We start from the raw sequence: 19,523 nt of genomic DNA, 5'->3' as shown, positions 1-19,523 counted from the left end.
CAGATTCTGGGATCTATGAAGTGACTAAATATCCATCTCATCGTTAATTCCCTAGTATTTTCTTCTGAAAAAAAAAATAAATAAATCCTCTCTAAAGCAGTTTTCGAACGCAGTCAGCCATATTGTCGTTTCCCTCCACCACCTCACCACTTGCCTACCCCAATCTGCTGCTCAATTCCAACACTAAACTTAGCCCAGCTTCTCTCTATGTTATGATGATGAAGTAAGGAAGAGAGGAGTCCTGCCAAGGAGGTTACTTTGAATGAAATAAAGGTATTAGAAATACACCATTTTTAGGCCCAACTTTGGGTGAAAATAATGAATGAGGCAAATTGATCTTTCAACCTTCGCTACCTCTTTTTTTACTGCTAAGACCACCAGACTTTCCAGCTTATGAAAAATGAGGTATAACTAATTCACACTAGAGTGTTAGGGGTTTAAATATTAACGATCCCAAGGGCACTTACTGTTCCTGGAATTGTTGACTCAACTGCCGTTTGTTATGTGGAATTTCCTGCCACTTAAGTGTAGCCCTGGAAACCCTGGTGGTGTAGTAGTTAAGAGCTACGGCTACTAACCAAAAGGTTGGCAGTTGAAATCCACCAGGCACTCCTTGGAAACCCTTTGGAGCAGTTCTACTGTGTCTTATAGGGTCACTATGAGTGGGAATCGACTCGACAGCAATGGCTTTGGTTTTTCTTTTGGGGGGGGCGGGGGGGTAAGTGTATCCCAGTACTTTGTTCTCTTTGGATGAAATGTGGTTTTCTAGAAGGGCACTCATATAAGAATCTCTGCAGGTAGACAGGGGCCTGGGAAAGGTGAGTTTTGAAATAATTCGAGTCCATCCTTTGTACCACTGATGGCCTCAGTGGCTTTTCCTAGGTGGTAGAGAAATGAAAGAGCAGACTGACCATTTCTGCAGAAGTCCTGATGCTTTGATAAGCTAGGAATGGAGTAGGTTGGTCCCTCTCCCACTGGTAGAAATGGGTGACTGAAGAGTCAACGGTGATGGAAATGACCTGTGGGGTCTGTATCAGAGCTCAGGATCTCTTCAGGTATCACGTGTGAAGGTGCCCAGCAATGAAATAGGGAAATCTTTGTGCTGTCCAGAGATTCTCAATGTGGTTTACCCAGCCTTCCTAGCTTTCATCCTATTGTTCCCTGACAGGGGACATTTGTGGTTCAGTGGTTGAATTCTCACCTCCCATGCAGGAGACCTGGGTTCAATTCCGAGTCAATGCCTCTCACGCACAGCCACCACCCATCTGCCAGTGGAGACTTGCATTTTGCTATGATGCTGAATAGGTTTCAGTGGAGCTTCCAGAGTAAGATAGACTAGGAAGAAAGGCCTGGCTATCTACTTCCAAAACTCAGCTAATGAAAACCCTATGGATCACAATGGTCTGATTTGCAACTGAGCATGGGATGGCAAAGGACGAGGCAGCGTTTTGTTCCATTATGCATGGGATTGCCATGCTTCAGGGCTGACTCAAAGGCAGCAAACAACAACAACATTCCCTGACAAAGAGCCTCAGCTCTAGCCAGCTCGTCTTCACCACTGTGTGCTCTCTGAACTTGCTTGTCACTTCCCCTCCTCCACACCTCCTTTGGACATCCATTTTCTTCCACATAAAATACCATTCACCTTTTCCCCCAGCTCCAAGCCCACCTTCTGTCCAGGGCAGCTCAAGTCTTCTCCAAGAGAAGGTAACTCCAGAGTACCAGTGACCTTTCCCTAATCTTGCCTCCTAGGACCAAAACCTGTACCTGTTCTGTGATTGCCTTGTGGTCGTGCTTGTCTTTTTTCTTTTACTGCTTTTTTATTTTCCATATACTTTCATTGTTCACATGGATCTTCCTTGTTTCCAGACTAAAGGGAAAGCAGAGTGCTTTGCCCATAATAAATGCTCAACAAACGTCAGATCAATGGGTTGGAGATTAGTCTTGGAGAATCCCAGTCTCATCTTCCCAGGCACTAGACTGTATGGATAACCAGACTAGAGAACCTGAAGATGTTCTTGTTTGTGGCACAAATTGTTGTTGTTGTTAGGTAACATTGAGTCTGTTCCAATTCACAGTGACCCTATGCACGACAGAACAAAACACTGCCTGGTCCTGAGTCATCGTCACAATCATTGCTATGTTTGAGCCCACTGTTGCGGCCACTGTGTCAATCCATCTCACCAAGGGTTTTCCTCTTTTTTTACTGACCCTCTACTTTATCAGAAACCCTGGTGGCATAGTGGCTAAGAGCTACAGCTGCTAACCAAAAGGTCGGCAGTTCAAATCCACCAGGCACTCCTTGGAAACTCCATGGGGTATCATATTTTACAAAGCATGATGCCCTTCTCCAGAGACTGGTCCCTCGGGATATCATGTCCAAAGCACATGAGACGAAGCCTCGCTGTCCTCACTTCCAAAGAGCACTCTGTACTTCTTCCAAGACAGATTGGTTCATTCTTTTGCAGCCCGTGGTATAGCCAATATTCTTTGCCAACACCACAATTCAAAGGCATCACTTCTTCAGTCTTCCTTATTCATTGTCCAGCTTTCACATGCATACGAGGTGACTGAAGATATCGTGGCTTGGGTCAGGCACATCTTAGTCCTCAAAGTGACATCTTTGCTTTTCAGCACTTTAAAGAGGAATTTTGTAGCACATTTCCCCAATGCAATGCATTGTTTTATTTCTTGACTGCCGCTTCCATGGGAGTTGATTGTGGACCCAAGTAAAATGAAATCTTTGACAGCTTCAATCTTTTCTTCGATCATCATTATGTCACTTATTGGTCCAGTTGTGAGGATTTTTGTTTTATGTTAAAGTGTGGCACAAATACCAACAACAAAAGAACCAAAGTCGTAATTCTCCCATGGATTTTTCACTATTCATAACAGAGTTTTTAAAGTCATTTATGACTGTTCCCTTTCTGCTCACTATGCGCTGCTCTCTGTTTGCTGCTTGCTGCAAACTGCTCTCTGCTTGCTGCTCACTGCTTACTGCACATTGTGCACTGGGCACTGCTCACTGCCTAATATCACCGCTCACTGCACTGTACTCACAGTGCACTGCTTGCTGCTCACTGGCTCTGCTTACTGCTCGCTGCACACTGTCCACAGTGCACAGCTTGCTGCTTAGTGCATAATGCACACTGCTCACTGCACACTGCTCACACTGCACTGCTCACTGCACACCCCTCACTGTACACATCACACTCCCCACAGCCCACTGCACACTGCACACTGCCCACAGCACACTGCACACATCACACTGCCCACAGTGCACTGCTCATTGCACATTGCTCATATCATACTGCTCACGGTGCAGTGCTCACAGCATACTGCTCACAGCACACTGCTCACTGCACACTGTGCATAGGGCACTGCTCACTACTCAGAGCACATTGCTCACTGCACACTGCTCACATCACACTGGTCACGGTGCACTGCTCACTGCACACTGCTCACAGTGCTTGCTGCTTATTGCACAATGCTCACTGCTCACTGCACACTGCCCACTGTGCACTGCACACTGCTGCCTGCCTGCTGCACTCTGCTTGCTGCTCACTACGCAATGTGCTCTGACCTTGGGCTCCTTCCCATATCTCTGCTGTGAACCCTCCTCCAGCTCTTCTGCTTGTTGGTCTGGTGCCCTATTCTAACCTGTGGATACCCAGAGTTCCCTACTAAACCTGTGTGTCTTTTTCCTTGGTGCTGGGACCTCGATTAGCTGAAACAAAGAAAAGGGCTAGTTGTGTTAATTTGCACTAAAGTGTGAATGCCTGGATTTAGTGTATTAGCACTACCTGGGATGTTCTATTTTTTTGGAAAGAATCCTGTTAGTCCTTGAAATTGAATAAATAATGGTATATATTCCAAGCATTATTGAGTGCTTGTCAGTGGAAGGAAGATGTTTTCAGGCTGGGGGATTGTTCCACTAGAGAGAGAGATGGTGATGGTGGTGATGAAGATGATGGGTAGATGGATGGATAGATAGATAGATACGTGATATAATACGATAGATACATCGAAGTGCTGAAAAGCATGGAATCTGGAACCAGACAGCCCAAATTGAATCTCAGCTCACTTACTGTATAACTTTGGGATGGTTTCCCAGCCTCTGTGCTGCACTCCCTTTGCCAGTAAAATGGGGATCACAATAGAGCTGTTGGGAGGAGCAAATGAGCTAATACACACAGAGCACTTAAAACAGTGCTTGGTGTGGAGAAAATGCTCACTACTAGTGGCCATGTGGTGTAGTGGTTAAGAGCTCAGGTGGCTAACCAAAAGGTTGGTAGTTCAAATCCACCAGCCGCTCCTTGGCAACCCTATGGGGCAGTTCTGCTCTGTCGTATAGGGTCGCTAAGAGTTGGAATCGACTCAACGGCAACAGGGAGTGGCCATGTTAGCTACAACCCACTCCCAGGGCCAGCCCGTTGGATTACCTCTAAGCCCCCATGTAACGGGACGCTGGGTCTCTTCCTTCACCAGGTCACATGAAACCTGAGAGCCCAACAACTCCGCTGTTTCCCATATTCATCCCTACCTGCATCGTTGCCTTAATTTTCGTGGCCGCGACACTAGTCCTAAGGAAAAGGCTCCACCGAAAGCTGTCTTCTGGAAAAGGTAAGTCAGTTTGATTCGTGGTCACTGCACTGACTGGGTGCCTGCAGCGCGGGAGGCTCTGGTTTGGTGCAGCAGGCCTGTGGCTTCCCTCTTTCACGCTAAATCCAGGGCTTATCAACTGCTTTGGGCTCATCCTGATGGGTCTTCCCCAGAATAAAATGGCTCTCCCTAGTCTTCAGGCAGCTGAGTCCCTTATACAGCATATTTCTAGGGGAATGTTTCATTCCTGTGGCTGAAGTCATTTGCCTTGTTCATTGAGCTGAGAAGTGTTTCATCAGCCACATGGGAGCAATGTTATTTTGGCAATGCAGACCGCACTGTGCTGGCCAGAGTTTGGCTGGTGGGAGGGATGCTGGGCACCTGTTTGGGGACTCCTTCCATTTTTATCCATCCTTTCCTGTTTCGGATTAAGGCCTTCCCCTGCCCCCCAGGAATCCACATCACCTGGCTGGGTAAAGAAAGGAGGAAGGTTAGTGAGGCCTTTTGGAGGCAGGGGACCACCTGGCTTGGGGTGCCCTGAGGTCTTTCTGTCGTAGCTCCCTAACCCACTCCTATGCCACTGCGCCAGCTAAGACAGAGCCCTGCGAGCCAGAGGATGATCACTTGTAGGTCTGCCCTAGTGTCCAGGGAGGACCCACCTGCAAAACTCCCAGAATATCGGGGGGCCTACCTGGTGCTTTCCAAAACTGTCACTTTGTCCATACCCAGCAGCCCTGGTGGAGCAGTGGTTAAAATGCTCGGCTGCTAACCAAAAGGACCGCAGTTTGAACCCACCAGCCACTCTGCAGAAGAAAGATATGGCAGTCTGCTTCTGTAAAGATTAAACCAAAAAACCAAACCTGTTGCCATCGAGCCAATTCCGACTCATAGCAACCCTGTAGGACAGAGTAGAACTGTTCCATAGAGTTTCCAAAGAGCGCCTGGTGGATTCAAACTGCCAACCATTTGGTTAGCAGCCGTAACACTTAACCACTATACCAGCAGGGTTTCCCTTTAAAGACTACAGCCTTGGAAACCCTGTGGGGCAGCTCTACTCTGTCCTACAGTGTTGTTATGAGTCGGAGCTGAGTCAACAATAATGGGTTTTTTTTTTTTTTTGGTTAGCACATGGCTTGTCTATAGAAAAGGAAATTGCATCTGGGAATAATTCAAGTTACAGCAAGGGGCAGTCAGTGTTTGCAGATTGGGGCTTTTAGGTTGTTGTTATCCTATATTCAGTCTTTAACTTCCATATTCACAGCTGCCATGAAATAGCATCACTTCCTGTTTGTCCCCTGTCCCGCGTGTGCGCTAGCCTTGGCGCTGACCACAAAACCCCTCCAGCTGTAGAATCTAAAGAACTGTAGGTGGAAGAGAGACAAAGAGGAAGAAGGAAGGAGGGAGGGAGAGAGAGGAAAGAAAGCAGAGAGAGAAAGAATGAATAAAAGTGGGGGTAAAGGAGCTTCACCCTAAAGGGGAAGAATTGCAGGGTCGTGTCCCATAAAACTCTGAATTTTAAATAGAATCACTTCTGCAAATCCATGACCTCAAATGGTGATGGCAGAAGGAGCACATTACAGTCCTATTCTTTTACCTACCCCCCCCCCCCTTAAGAAAAGCTTGTTTAGCCCCAGGTTCCAAGCCTGGGGACTAAGGACCCTTTAGTTACTTCAGAAATGAGTGGCTGGGTCTTCTGTGCCTGCTTCTTTGGGAGAATGACATGGAGATAAAGAGGAGACTAAGCCTCCTCACCCCTCATCCCAGGGTATCAGGAACTCAGCGCTCATGCTGGGCACACCAGGGCTCAGGTCCCAATCACAGCTGGGAGAGAGTGCTACTAGCAAGAGAGTTAAGTGAAGAAATTTGCAAATTTCTTTTTTTTGTTTCTTTGTTTTTAATGAACCAGAGTGAAATCAGGGCTGCCTGTAAAATAGCCTTCCTCTAACCCACTTGCATTCTGATCTGCTTTCTTGCCTGGGAGATGCATGGATATATGTATGGCATGTGCCTGCTGTGCACACAAAACTTGTGCATCACAGAAGAAGGTCGAGAAATGCTGGAACTGTGAACAGGGCTTTAAACTTGGACCTGGTGTGGTCCTTTGAACCATTTACTTCTATGAATCACCTGACTTCTCTTGAGATGGCTTTCTTATGTCAGGGAAAATAAAAATTAAATGTAAGGAAAAAAAAAAAGAATTCTCCCTGGTGCACAAAATCAAAGAGACTCCCCCCTTTTCTTAGAGCATTTATGTTAGAAAAGTTGTAATTGTCCATTCTTTCTCTGCCTCTTTGAAGTATATGTAAATTCTGCAAGAGCAGAATTAGAGATGGACTGGGTTCAGGGGTACAGACTCTGGTAGGAGACAGGCAGCAAGTCCTGCCAGACAATCAGAGTGGGAGGGGTCGCGTGAAATCTGGGACTGAGAGAGAGATGAAACCCAGGAGACTCGGTGCAGAGCAGCGTAAGTGAACTTGTGTTTCAGCTCCTGAGTTATTTGGAGCTTCGTGCCTGACTTGGGTAGGTCAGTTACACCTTAGCACAGATTAACTGATCAGACCCTCTGCTCTATGCCAGGCCAGGCAGGCAGGAAGTGGCAGTCCAGACTAAAGCAGAAGAGAAAGGGATAATTCTAGAACCACTTCTGGGTTGAATACCCAAATTAGCAGCCCCTCAACCTCTGAGCCCCTGTGGGTTAAATGAAGACAAAGCAACGGATAGGGGAGGGTGCTTCTTATTTCACATTTTTTTAGCTAGGGGTCAGGTTTTCCTCATACAGTACCCAGCCTGAGGTACCAAGCCCCAGTGAACATTTGGACTTGAATAAAACCAAAAACTCATTGCTATTGAGTCAATTCCGACTCATAGCAACGCTGTAGGACAAAGTAGAACTGCCCCCAGAGGGTTTCCAAGGAGCGGCTGGTGGATTCGAACTGCTCACCTTTTGGTTAGCAGCCATAGCTCACCCTAGCTTTTAACCACTATACCACCGGGGCTGTGTTCTGCCATCTTTTAGGCTATAAACAGGACAATTTTCTTAATAACCTTATTCCCTCACCAGGATTTTTCTTTTTAAGGCACAAGAGAAAGATCTGCCACCATAGTAAAGAGAGACGTGAACGCAGCTGTGAGTAGGCATGACTTTGCTTTTCCTTTTCACCTCTTTTTCTCTCCCAGCTCAAATTAAACAATAACCGCTGTTTAACTAATGCCCACAGGGCAAGTGAATGGTTTAGGCATGTGCAGGGTCTTCCCGTTCAGTGGCATTTCAGTCAGGGCCTGTTCTTACGATCCCAATTGCTCCTGCTTAGGAAAGCAAAGATGGTGTCAGCTGTACCGCCCCAGGACAATCACCCAGTCTTTGTCAGTCTATATTCCCGAGCAGAGTCCCTGGGTAGTACAGTTAACATGCTTGGCTGGTAACCAAAAGGTTAGAGGTTCAAGTCCACCCGAGGTGCCTTGGAAGAAAGACCTGGTGATCTACTTCTGAAAAAATCAGCCATTGAAAACCCTAAAGATTGAGCATTATGCTCTTCGAAGAACTATGTATATGGGATCAAACTGACAACAGCAACTTGAAAGATTAGATAGGAACCTTAGGGGGCAGTGAGTTTATGTTAATGGGGGAGGAACAACTGAGAAAAGGAGGGTGAGAATGGTTGCACAACTCAAAGAATGTAATCAATGTCACTAAGTTGTACATGTACACACTGTTGAATTAGTGTATGTTTTGCTGTGTATATTCTCAAGAACCACAAAAGAACAAACAAAATTTTTTCAAAAATTAAAAGTTTAAGAGATCAAAGAAAACCCTATGGAGCACAGTTCTACTCTGACACACACGGGGTTGCCATGAGTCAGCATCAACTCAAAGACAACTGGCTTGGTTTATGTTTCTATTCCTGAACGCTCTCAGGGAATACCGTACTGGGTAGCTGGACTCACAAATTTACAAACACGGCCAAGATTTAAGAGCAGAGAGAAGATACTCAACTGTGATGCGATCAACAGCTGCTGTTTTGCAACAAACAAACATTAAGGAGTGTTAAGGAGTGGGTTAAGGTCAATGCTGGAGGAATAGAACTCTTCACGAGGTTGGCAGGCCTGGAGCTAGAACTTGTGAAAGAAAGAGATCATGAGGCAAGGTCAAGAGAAGTGCGGTTGCTGGCCAGCAGCAAATCTCTGACACAGGAGCAGCAGTGTTTTGGGGTCCAGCAGGCTGGATCATATTGGGAAGTAGGTATTTTTAGCTTCCTTAGGAGGAGCCACCTTTCCTTTTGTAGTCTAGAAATCATATGACATGATACACGAGCTGGGGAGTTCACCAAAATGAATCATAAGCAAAGCACACCAAACTAAAAACCCGTTGCCATGGAGTCGAGCTTTGCTCATAGCGGCCCTGTAGAACAGAGAAGAAGTGCCTCATAGATTCCCAAGGTTGTATGTAAGGTCTTTACAGACGCAGACTGCCGCATCTTTCTCCCTTTGCTTAAGGACCCCTGGTGGGTTCAAACCACCGACCTTTTTGTTAGCAGCCAAGGGCTTTAATCACTGCACACCAGGGGTCCTTAAGCAAAGCATAAAAAAAAAAAAAAAAAGCAAAGCACACCAGGGGTCCTTAAGCAAAGCATAAAAAAAAAAAAAAAGCAAAGCATAGACACTTCTAAATAACTGTGCATCAGCTACTCAGAATATTCCAAACTGCTCATATTAGAATTCTGCAGAAGATAGACAGCCCCCCAAATTCCAGAGGGTACAATTGTGAAAACAACCCTGGAAGACCTTCACTCAGATTCCAGGATCTGTGTCCAGCTCCTGCATAAGACAGGGCACCTCATGAACACAAAATATGACTGCAAAGGAATCAAAGTGGTCCCTGCACTCTTCCTGTCTCCCACCAGCACCCTGACAGTAACCCTGTCACGGTGTACTCACACCCTGTGTTTGACTCCTGGGCAAGGCCACCACCTGTCTGTCAGTGGAGGCTTGTGACTAAGATAGGCTAGAAAGAAAGGCCTGACGATCTACCTCCTTTTGAAAAATCACCCTGTGGGTCACAAAAATCTGATCCCATTGTACATGTGGTTGCCGTGAGTCAGGGGCCAATCGACAGCAGCTAACAACAACAACATATATTTTCTAATCGGAAAAGTGGTTTTTCCTATTTGTGGGTTTCTCTTCCCAGATTTGAGCCTGTGGTCTCGGAAGCTGGGGTGACATGATGGGACAGCCTCAAGAGGCTTCTGGACTCTGAATAAGGACCCCTTGGCCTGGAGAGCTTACATTTGCACTTTCAGTGCCTTTGGGTGACCCAGCACTTTACTCTGGAACTGGTTACAGGACAAGAAGGCACCCACCCGGTGCTTGGAGGTGGTCACACAGCGCACCCTCACCGCTCAGGCCTATTCCCTCGCAGCCTGTGGCTCTGAGCTGTGGTCCTAAGGGAGCACAACTGCACTTTAGAAACATACCCCACTGAAACCTGATACCCATGAGTTCTGAGGTTCCTTCTTGCTGCCGGACTGAAAAAGCCAAGAGAATTGTCTTCCCCAAAGTTTCCAAAGTGATTTTCAGAAGCAGAGATGAGTAGAAATTTCCAGTGAACAGAAGTGGACAGACGGCCAATAGAATTACTGTACTCTAGTTTCCTCTGGATGCTGCAAGAGCCTATTGAGACCACGAGCTCACAGACCAGGCTTTCTACAAACCCAAGCCTTCAGTGGCGTGCTTTATGGCTTACCGGAATCCTGGAAACGTCTGAAGTTGTTCTAATTAACAGAAGATGTTCAAGTTCACAGAGGGACCGGCTGCAAACCATGGAGTAAAGGCATCAAGTATTTTCTTTGAGGTCTAAATCGTAAAGCATTTGTTTTAACCTGGAGTGGCATCATGCTGAATAGTGTCTTATTTTTTAATACATCTTTCCTTTGGAAAATTCTGTGTGTGTTTGTGTTTTAACCTTAGAAATCAATGATGTATATTAAAAACATTTGACAAGCTAATATGTCGTGCCTGCAAACATGTCAGTTGAGTAGCCACAATGGTCAAAGCCCCAAACTAAGGGGCCGTTCTTGAATCTTTACCCGACTTTAAACTTAACCTTTCAGTGCCTCAGTTTGCACACCTGTGATACCAGGATACATTTGATTTTTATGCCAGGGCCATGAGGCTCAGGGCATTAGCTGACCATGAATTGTCAAAACCCATACATTGACAAGAACAAGACGGTTTTAGGCGTTGCTGTTGTTAGGTGCCATCGAGTTGATTACGACTCGTTGCGACCTTTTTGGATGGAGTAGAACTGCCCTGTAGGGGTTCCAAGAAGCAGCTAGTGGATTTGAACTGCCGACTTTTGGGTTAGCAGCCGAGCCCTTAACCACTGCGCCACCAGGCCCCAGTCTGAAATGAGCACGTCTCAAGCAATCTCTTTAAGTGGTGCTCAGACGAAGGAGAATTTGGGATTGATGAGAATGGAGGGGTGCGAAAGTCACAAATTGTATAACCTCTCAGTTTCTCAATTCTCTGTACAAATCAGAGCTGGTCTCTGAAGAATAAAGCTTGCTTGTTTGCTCTTCACAGTGGCCCAGAGGTTCTACCTTCAGCTAGGTGGTTTCCTTCGGTCCCTTGCAGGTCAGTAAATTTAATATTCCCTCAGGCCATTTGGCTCCCATAGGTTGGAATGGTTTTGAGGCACATCTTGATGTCCTCTTCAGAGGATGGGGTCTGGGTAGATGCTACTCCCCAGGCTCCAGGTCTTGATCCAGGGTGCCTACTGGAAGAGTGCACATCCTGATGCCGTGAAGAGCAGGGCCAGCAGACCAGGCCTCCTCCACATGGGAAGCAAGCCCACCTATCCTGGGTCCCACCTCCCGCTAGATAGGCGACTGGCACGCTGAACCCTTGGGGCAGTGCTGTTTAACTGTGTTAGGAACACACTAGGCATAATGGCTTGTGTCAAAAAACAGCCACCTTTGGTCCTGGAGTAGGGCTATTTCCAGCTCCCGTGTCCTGAAATCCAGGCTTTGTCAGAGAAGGAGACCCCAGACAGTGTGTTCCAGCCTGAGAAAGAGTCTCACCACAGCGTACCATCAGAGCATCTAACCCCCACCAAGCACTTATGACACAGTCAATGTTGTTAAACATTTTATACATATTAGAATTAATTCTCTCCAAAGCCTCGGAAAAAGGCACTATTAGTGTCTCCATTTCACAGCTGGAAACTGAGGCACAGAGAGGTTAAGGAATTTGGTTCAGGCTGTCTGTTCAGTTTGGAAGGCAGAGAGCTAGGACAGTGAAACCACTTTCATTACACCCCGTAGTGTGCCCTGATTCCCTACCAGTGGGACTTTACAGGTGCCATGCAACCTGTGGGCTTTTGCTGGCCCAGGATTAATTTCATTCCTACTCCTGGGTGGGGGCACTCAAGGAGTGGGTGGAGTTCAGGCTCTGACATCAGAGCTCATGGGTTCCAATGCCCCCTCCACTAAGTATGAGTCACACAATGTCTATCTGTTGATATCTTTAAGATCAGTTCCTTATCTAAAAAATGACTAAGAAGGTACTTAGTGCTCTCCTTTATCAGGTACTCAGCATGTCTGACACATGGCCAGTGCCTGATATAAATCAAGTATCGTTGGTAATCCCCACTATGTACCTGCCACTAAGCCAAAACCAAACCCATTGCTGGCAAGTCAATTCTGACTCATAGTGACCTCACAGGACAGAGTTGAACTGCCCCAGAGTGTTTCCAAGGCTGTAATCTTTACGGAGGCAGACTGCCACATCTTTCTCCTGAGGAGCAGCTGGTAGGTTCTAACTGCCGGCCTTTCCGTCAGCAGCCAAGCGCTTAACCACTGTGCTACCTGCCACTATCCCTTGCCAAATAGTGCCCAGAACAAGATCAAGCTGGTCTACCTACAGATTTCTTCTAAGTCCCTCTCATACAAAAGCAGTGAGTTATGCTCTCCATGAAATTCCAGCCTGGGCATGTCGGCTGGGCCTCGGCAGGAGTGTTGTGCCCCGGGTCTGTCCTGTATATGCCGTATTATGTGGCACACTCAGACTGCTCAGTGGTCCTCACATATGCCTTACACCGTCCCTTCTGCCCAGAATACCTCCTTTCTGGGACTCTGATTCTCCCTGGCAAAAATCCTATCCATCCATTAGGGAAAATGGGAAGTAGGAGAAGGAAATCATAGACTACAGATTGCAATTAGATAGTAGCACAAGAACCTTTCAACTTCACTGCAATTGTCTTAGTCATCTACTGCTGCTATAACAGAAATACCACAAGTGGATGGTTTTAACAAAGAAAAATTTATTTCCTCACAATCTAGTAGGCTAAAAGTCTAAATTCAGGGCGTCAGCTCCAGGGGAAGGCTTTCTCTCTGTCAGCTCTGGAGGAAACTCCTTCTCATCAATCTTCCCTTGGTCTGGGAGCATCTCAGCACAGGAACCTCAGGTCCAAAGGATGTGCTCTGCTCCCAGGGCTGCTTTCTTGGTGGTATGAGGTCCCTGTGTCTCTCTGCTTATTTTCTCTTTTATATCTTTCAAAGAGATGGGCTTAAGACACTATCTAATCTTGTAGATCTCATCAATATAACTGCTGCTAATCCCTCTCATTAACATCACAGTGACAGGATTTATAACACACAGGAAAATGACATCAGATGACAAAATGGTGGACAATCACACAATACTGGGAATCCTGCCCTAGCCAAATTGATACACATATTTTTGGGGGACACGATTCAATCCATGACAGTGCCCAATATATATTTATTGATTTATTGAGCAAGAAAATGGCATCCTCAAGATCTATCCACCTTCTACATGGTCTAAAGAGGTGAGTCAAATGAAGATGAGAATCATACCCCCAAGCATTTCAAGTCTTTGATGAAGGCACTAATCTCTGCGATTTCCCCAAACCAAAATCAAACCTACTCCCATAGAGTCAATGCCAATTCATAGGACAGAGTAGAACCTCGTAAGGTTTCCAAGGCTGTAAATGTTTGAGGAAGCAGACTGCCACATCCTTCTCCCCTGCAGCAGCTGGTGGGTTCCAGTCGCTGACCTTTGGATTAACAGCCAAGCGCTTAGCCACTGTACCACTAGGGCTCCTGCCATTTCCCCAGAGAAGCCCGACTCCATTTGTTTTTACTATCCTTGGAGGAGGAGAGGAAACCCTGGTGGCGTAGTGGTAAAGTGCTATAGCTGCTACCAAAAGGTCCGTAGTTTGAATCTGCCAGGCGCTCCTTGGAAACTCTATGGGGCAGTTCTACTCTGTCCTATAAAGTCACTATGAGTCGGAATTGACCCAATGGGTTTGGGTTTTTTTTGGGTTTTTTTGGCGGGGGGAGGAGGAGAAATTCCAAGAGCCTTTCTTATCGGCATGGGTATGACAGATTAAAAATGGCTACAAATTCTTTGGCTCTCCTTCCATAAAGAGATCAGGTAAACATCCCCAGCAGCTACCTTATCTGCTGTCTGCTGACACAGGACTGACACATTCAGGAACCGGAAACAGGAGCATTTGCCAGTGAATTCTCTCCTCCCACATTCCAGTTGCCTGTTGTTAAGTGTCCTTGAGTCGATTCCAACTCACAGTGACCCTAACATGACAGGGTAGATATAATGGCCCAATAATGTTTCCTAGGCTGCAATCTTCACGGGAGCAGATCACCAGATCTTTCTCCCGTGGAGCCACTGGTAGGTTCAAACCACCTACCTTCCAGCTAGCAGCCGAGTGCCTAACCATTGCACCACCAGGGCTCCTAGTCCAGTCACCTAGCACTTCGCATTTACTGAACCTAAGAGGAAGGCAGCTGATAAGGGAAGCTGGCAAATGAGGTTTGCAGAGTTCTACCCATCACAGAGCAGAGTATGAAAGAGTGGGCTTGGTGTCAAGAGACAGGAGGTAGCCAACCAGCACATTCCTGAATCAAAACATACCTAGGTAAAAAGAAGCTGTATTCCTCAAGAGAGGGAAAATACAGATTATGAATGATAATTCAATTGTAACATGAGGAACTTTCTTCAACTTTGCTGCAATTGACCATGTAACAGGGTGCAACATATACATGTTGGTAATTAAACAAGAAATCAGCAATCTGGGCAATTTCTTTGGCCATGGGCATGTTATTTTTGTTTTTGTTATTGTTAGTTTCTATTGAGTCGAAAGCACTTACTGATGAAGATCAAAGACCACAGCCTTCAGTATGGATTACATCTCAACATAAAGAAACCAAAAATCCTTACAACTGGACCAATTAGCAACATCATGATAAATGGAGAAAAGATTGAAGTTGTCAAGGATTTTATTTTATAATCAACACCCATGGAAGCAGCAGTCAAGAAATCAAAAGACACATTGCATTGAGCAAATCTGCTGCAAAGGACCTCTTTAAAATGTTGAAAGCAAAGATGTCATCTTGAAGACTAAGGTGTGCCTGACCCAAGCCATGGTATTTTCAATCGCCTCATACACATGTGAAAGCTGGACAATTAATAAGGAAGACTGAAGAAGAACTGACGCCTTTGAATTGTGGTGTTGGTTAAGAACATTGCATATACCATGGACTGCCAAAAGAACTAACAAATCTGTCTTGGAAGAAGTACAACCCGAATGCTCCTTAGAAGCAAGGATGGCGAGACTGTGTCTTACATACTTTGGACGTATTATCAGGAGAGATCAGTCCCTGGAGATGGACATCATGCTTGGTAAAATGGAGGGTGAGTGGAGAAGAGGAAGACCCTCAATGAGATGGAACGACACAGTGGCTACAACGATGGGCTCAAGTAAAACAACGATTGTGAGGATGGCACCAGGACCAAGCAGTGTTTCATTCTGTGGTACATAGGGTCACTATGAGTCGGAACCAACTCGACGGCACCTAACAACAACAACAACACTGAGTCGATTCCGGCTCATGGTGACCCATAAGACAAAATAAACATATTCTTAAATGCATTTTGTAAAATAAGTTGTATCGGTTAGAATCCTCTTGGTTGCAAGTGAAAAAAAAAGGAAAACCTAATGCAAAATCCCTTAAATAAAAAAGAGAGAGAGAGAAGGTATTGGCTGACATAACTGAACAGCTTCTACGGTGCAGTTGGGTATGGGGTCAGGATCCAGTTTCTCAATTCCATCTCTCCACCCTGCTTTCTTGTTGTTGATTCCATACAGAGGCTCTCCCTCATGATCACAAGATAGCTGCCAGTAGTTACTAAACCTTCCAAGTTCAAATCCACAAGAAAAATATATATATATATATATATATTTTTTTTTTCCTAGCATTCTCAGCAAAACCTTAAGATTTACTCTGGACAGGCTTGTGTCATTTGTTCCAACCTGAGCCAGTCACTGGAAGAAAGGCCATGTGAGTGATATTTTAGGCCTGGAGTTCCACCCAAACGACCAGTTGCCATTAAGTCGGCTCCAACTCATGGCGACCCCACGCGTATCAGAGTAGAATGTGCTCCGTAGGGTTTTGAATGGCTGTAATCTTCACGGAAGCAAATCTCCATACCTTTTTTCCACAGCACTGCTGGGTGGCTTCAAACCACTAACCTTTTGATTAATAAAAAAAAAAAAAAAAAAAATTTTTATTTAGCCAAGTGTAAACCATTCATGCCACCCAGGGCACTTCTCACCGTGTCCTGAGTCTATGGTTACAAGAAATCTGACCATAATTTGGCTTCTCATGTAGGCATTTCTTTAGGAATGGAATGTTTTGAAGCGACTCCTGATCTGCAGAGCAGTAGCAGTTCTTGTTACAGAACAGTTTCTTATGAGTGTGGTCAGCACGATCCTGTCATCTAGTCTAATTCTGGGTGTACCGACGAACACATTTTCTGATAAAATCCCTTTACGATAAGGCCTTGGTGGTGCCACCAGGACATGGTTATGCTGTAAGGATCTTCTGGTGGCCGTCTGCTGCCCTCCATCACCTATCTTGTCTATGACTGTGTTCCTCAACAGCCAAGCTTCTCTTAGGAGAAGTAAACAGAAACAGAACATGTTTTTCACTCAGTTTTGTCCTATAAAAATAGAATTCTGTGTTAAGACAGCTGCATGAAGAACAGAGGAAGCGACAAATGTCTGGGACCTTGAGTTGCAGAGGTTGAAGAGGAATATGATCAAGCAACTTCCTGGCGTCTCAGTTCCCCCTTGTTTAAAAACAAAAACAGAACCGAAATGCTAGACTCTAGATAAACTTTATACCAAAGCCAAACTTAGGTAGGCCTTTTCAACTCTGACATTGGCAAAAAACCTTTGAAATTGTAACAAATAACGCTCCAGAATATGTCATTAAATTGTTAGACTCATAAATTGTTCGTGGTCACGTAAATCAGCCCAATCCTTTCAGAAGGCAATTTGTCAATAGATCAAAACAAAAAAACCCCAACCCACTGCCATTGAGTTGATTCCGATTCAGAGCGACCCTATAGGGCAGAGTAGAACTGCCCCCATAGGGTTTCCAAGGCCATAAATCTTTACAGAAGCTGACTGCCACATCTTTCTCCTGCAGAGTGGCTGGTGGGTTTGAACCGGCAACTTTTAAGTTAGCAGCCGAGCTCTTTAACCATGGCACCACCAGGGCTACTTAAGTGCTTAACCATTTGTACCACCCAGGGACTCTTCTTCTATGTCACAGAAGGCAAATATTTAAAATATTATTTTACAAAAATACTATAACTACATTACAAAATATTTTGTAAAATAGAGGGAAGGGAGAAAATGACACACAATCCCAGCACTTTAACAGAAGCTTTATTAACATTTTAGTATACTTTTTCTGAGTCTTTTATCCCATTTTCACTTTTTATTAAACTTAGGAGGAATCACAGCAAGATGAGTTTTCTGCTTTGTTTCTTACATTCAATGTTTTGGCAAAAGCTTTTTTATTACATATTTATGTTTCCAGCTATAACTATAGCTTTTTTGATCTGTCTGTAGATCAAACCCCCAAAACCACAGATATTGATCAGAGGCCAAAAAACTATGTCATGCCATTTATTCAAGAAATTATACTTTTGGGAAACTAACCTAAGGAAATAATCCAAAAATACTGAAAAAGCTGTAGACATGCAGATGTTTACTGGAAATATAAATATGTAATCTAAGTTTTTTTTGGGGGGGGATTTGATCTAAAAACAGATAGATCAGAGGCCGTAAAATATTTCATACCATTGACTCAATAAGTTCTACTTCTGGGAATCTAGCCTAAGGAAAAAAATCCAAAAATACTGAAAAAGCTATAGACATATAGACACCTACTGGAATTATAAATATGTAATAACAAAGCTTTGCCAAAATATTGAATGTAAAAACAAGGCACAAAACTCTGTATTTGCTATGATTACTCCTGAGTTTAAAAAAAAAAAAAATGAGAATGGGACAAAAGATTGGGAAGAAGTATACTAAAATGTTAACACCAAACCTGTTGCCGTCGAGTCGATTCTGACTCATAGCAACCCTACAGGACAGAGTAGGACTGCCCCACAGAGTTTCCAAGGAGCACCTGGTGGATTCGAACCACCGATCTTTCGTTTAGCAGCCATAGCACTTAACCACTATGCCACCAGCTTTTCCAAAATGTTAACAGGGTTCTGTTAAAGTGGTGGGATTGTATGTCATCTTCTCCCTTTTCTCTAATTTACAAACTATTTTGTAATGTCTTTATAGTATTTTGTAAAATATTTTAAATATTTGCCCTCTGTGACATGGAAATGGAGTCCCTGGGTGGTACAAATGGTTAAGCACTCAACTGACTGATGGTTTGGTGGTTCAAACCCACCCAGGGGCACCTAGGAAGAAAGGCCTGGCAATCGGTTTCCAAAAGGTCGCAGTCTTGAAAACCCTATGGAGCAGTTCTACTTTGCACACATGGGTCACCAGGAGTTGGAATCGACTCAGCGGCGATTGGCTTGGTTTGGTTTTTCGTGACGTGGAAACCAGAGCTCTGTAAAGCTTAATGATCGCTGAAGCACTGGTGGTATTCAGAAACAGCAACGGTACTCTTGGCAATATAAATGTCACTACAAATATGAATATCTCTCATTTCTTTTAAAAATTTCAGGGGTTACATCCTCAGAGTCCTTTTTTAAAACTTTAGGAAGAAATTCTGAAAGCTCATTTCTCTTCCTTTTTTCTCCCCCACCCCCACTCCCTTGCTTTTTCAACTGTAAAACCAGGACGGTTTCAACAGCGACTATCTCTGGGTGATAAGGTCATGGGCAATTTTCATTTTCTTTATATTTTTCCTGTTTTGAATTTTTTTAAATACATGTATACCATTTCTAACAACATATAAGCCATAAAAGATTTTAAAGACAAGATTTTGAAAATTTAGAACTTCGGTGTCTGCCTTTTGAAAATCAAAAGGTCTCACAAATGCTAAATATATAATGGTATTTGGGGCCATGTTTGTAAAAAAAAAAAAAAAAAAATTTTTTTTTTTTTTTTGTATGCGCAACTGCAATTATTTTCCCTTACATCAGGAGCAAAGTTTCACCTGTGCTTTTCAGAGGCTCAAAAGAGAAACTAAAAGGAAAGTTCAGTCAGTGAAAGTTTGAGACAACATCCTGTTTGTGTAATCAAATTTTTATCAGGCTCTGCACACCACGCATGGCTGGACTGAAGAGGCACGTATGATTCACATGTGACAGGACAAGCTTCCTGGGGCCTTTCTGGTGAGTGCTCTAGGGCTCATGCCCAACAGCTACCTCCTGAAGCAGAAGAGGCAAGGGTGGGGAGCAAGAAGGGTCTTTCCAGAACACAAAAACTTTCCGGAGTGTTCTAAAAATCACACGAATAGAAGAACCGCTTCTGTGCACAAGGACCAGATGCTGGACTGTGACATTTGGAAGTGGCAGGAGAGCACCAGCCTGAAATCTCCTGCTGAGCCCTCTGAGAGGCA

At 44.7% G+C, this 19,523-nt stretch overlaps 1 protein-coding gene across 18 annotated transcripts in view; it reads left to right on the top strand.

The window, feature by feature from the left end:
• PDCD1LG2 (programmed cell death 1 ligand 2) overlaps positions 1-19,523 on the top strand; it is a 97,702-nt gene that overhangs the window by 70,601 nt on the left and 7,578 nt on the right. For 6 of the 18 annotated variants that reach the window (XM_064290539.1, XM_064290547.1, XM_064290551.1 and 3 more), the window contains 2 exons: positions 4,489-4,623; positions 7,664-7,729. In XM_064290539.1, coding sequence (XP_064146609.1) covers positions 4,489-4,623; positions 7,664-7,729 — 201 coding nt within the window. Of the gene's footprint in view, positions 1-4,488; positions 4,624-7,663; positions 7,730-9,787; positions 11,134-11,181; positions 19,050-19,215; positions 19,297-19,523 lie in introns of those variants that run through there. The other 12 variants (XM_064290543.1, XM_064290545.1, XM_064290540.1 and 9 more) reach the window with 8 other exon arrangements.

Source organism: Loxodonta africana, chromosome 9 (assembly GCF_030014295.1).
Source record: "Loxodonta africana isolate mLoxAfr1 chromosome 9, mLoxAfr1.hap2, whole genome shotgun sequence".
Taxonomy (NCBI): Eukaryota; Metazoa; Chordata; class Mammalia; order Proboscidea; family Elephantidae; genus Loxodonta; species Loxodonta africana.
Note: the sequence above shows the minus strand (reverse complement) of the source record. Positions and strands in the feature narration are given on the sequence as shown.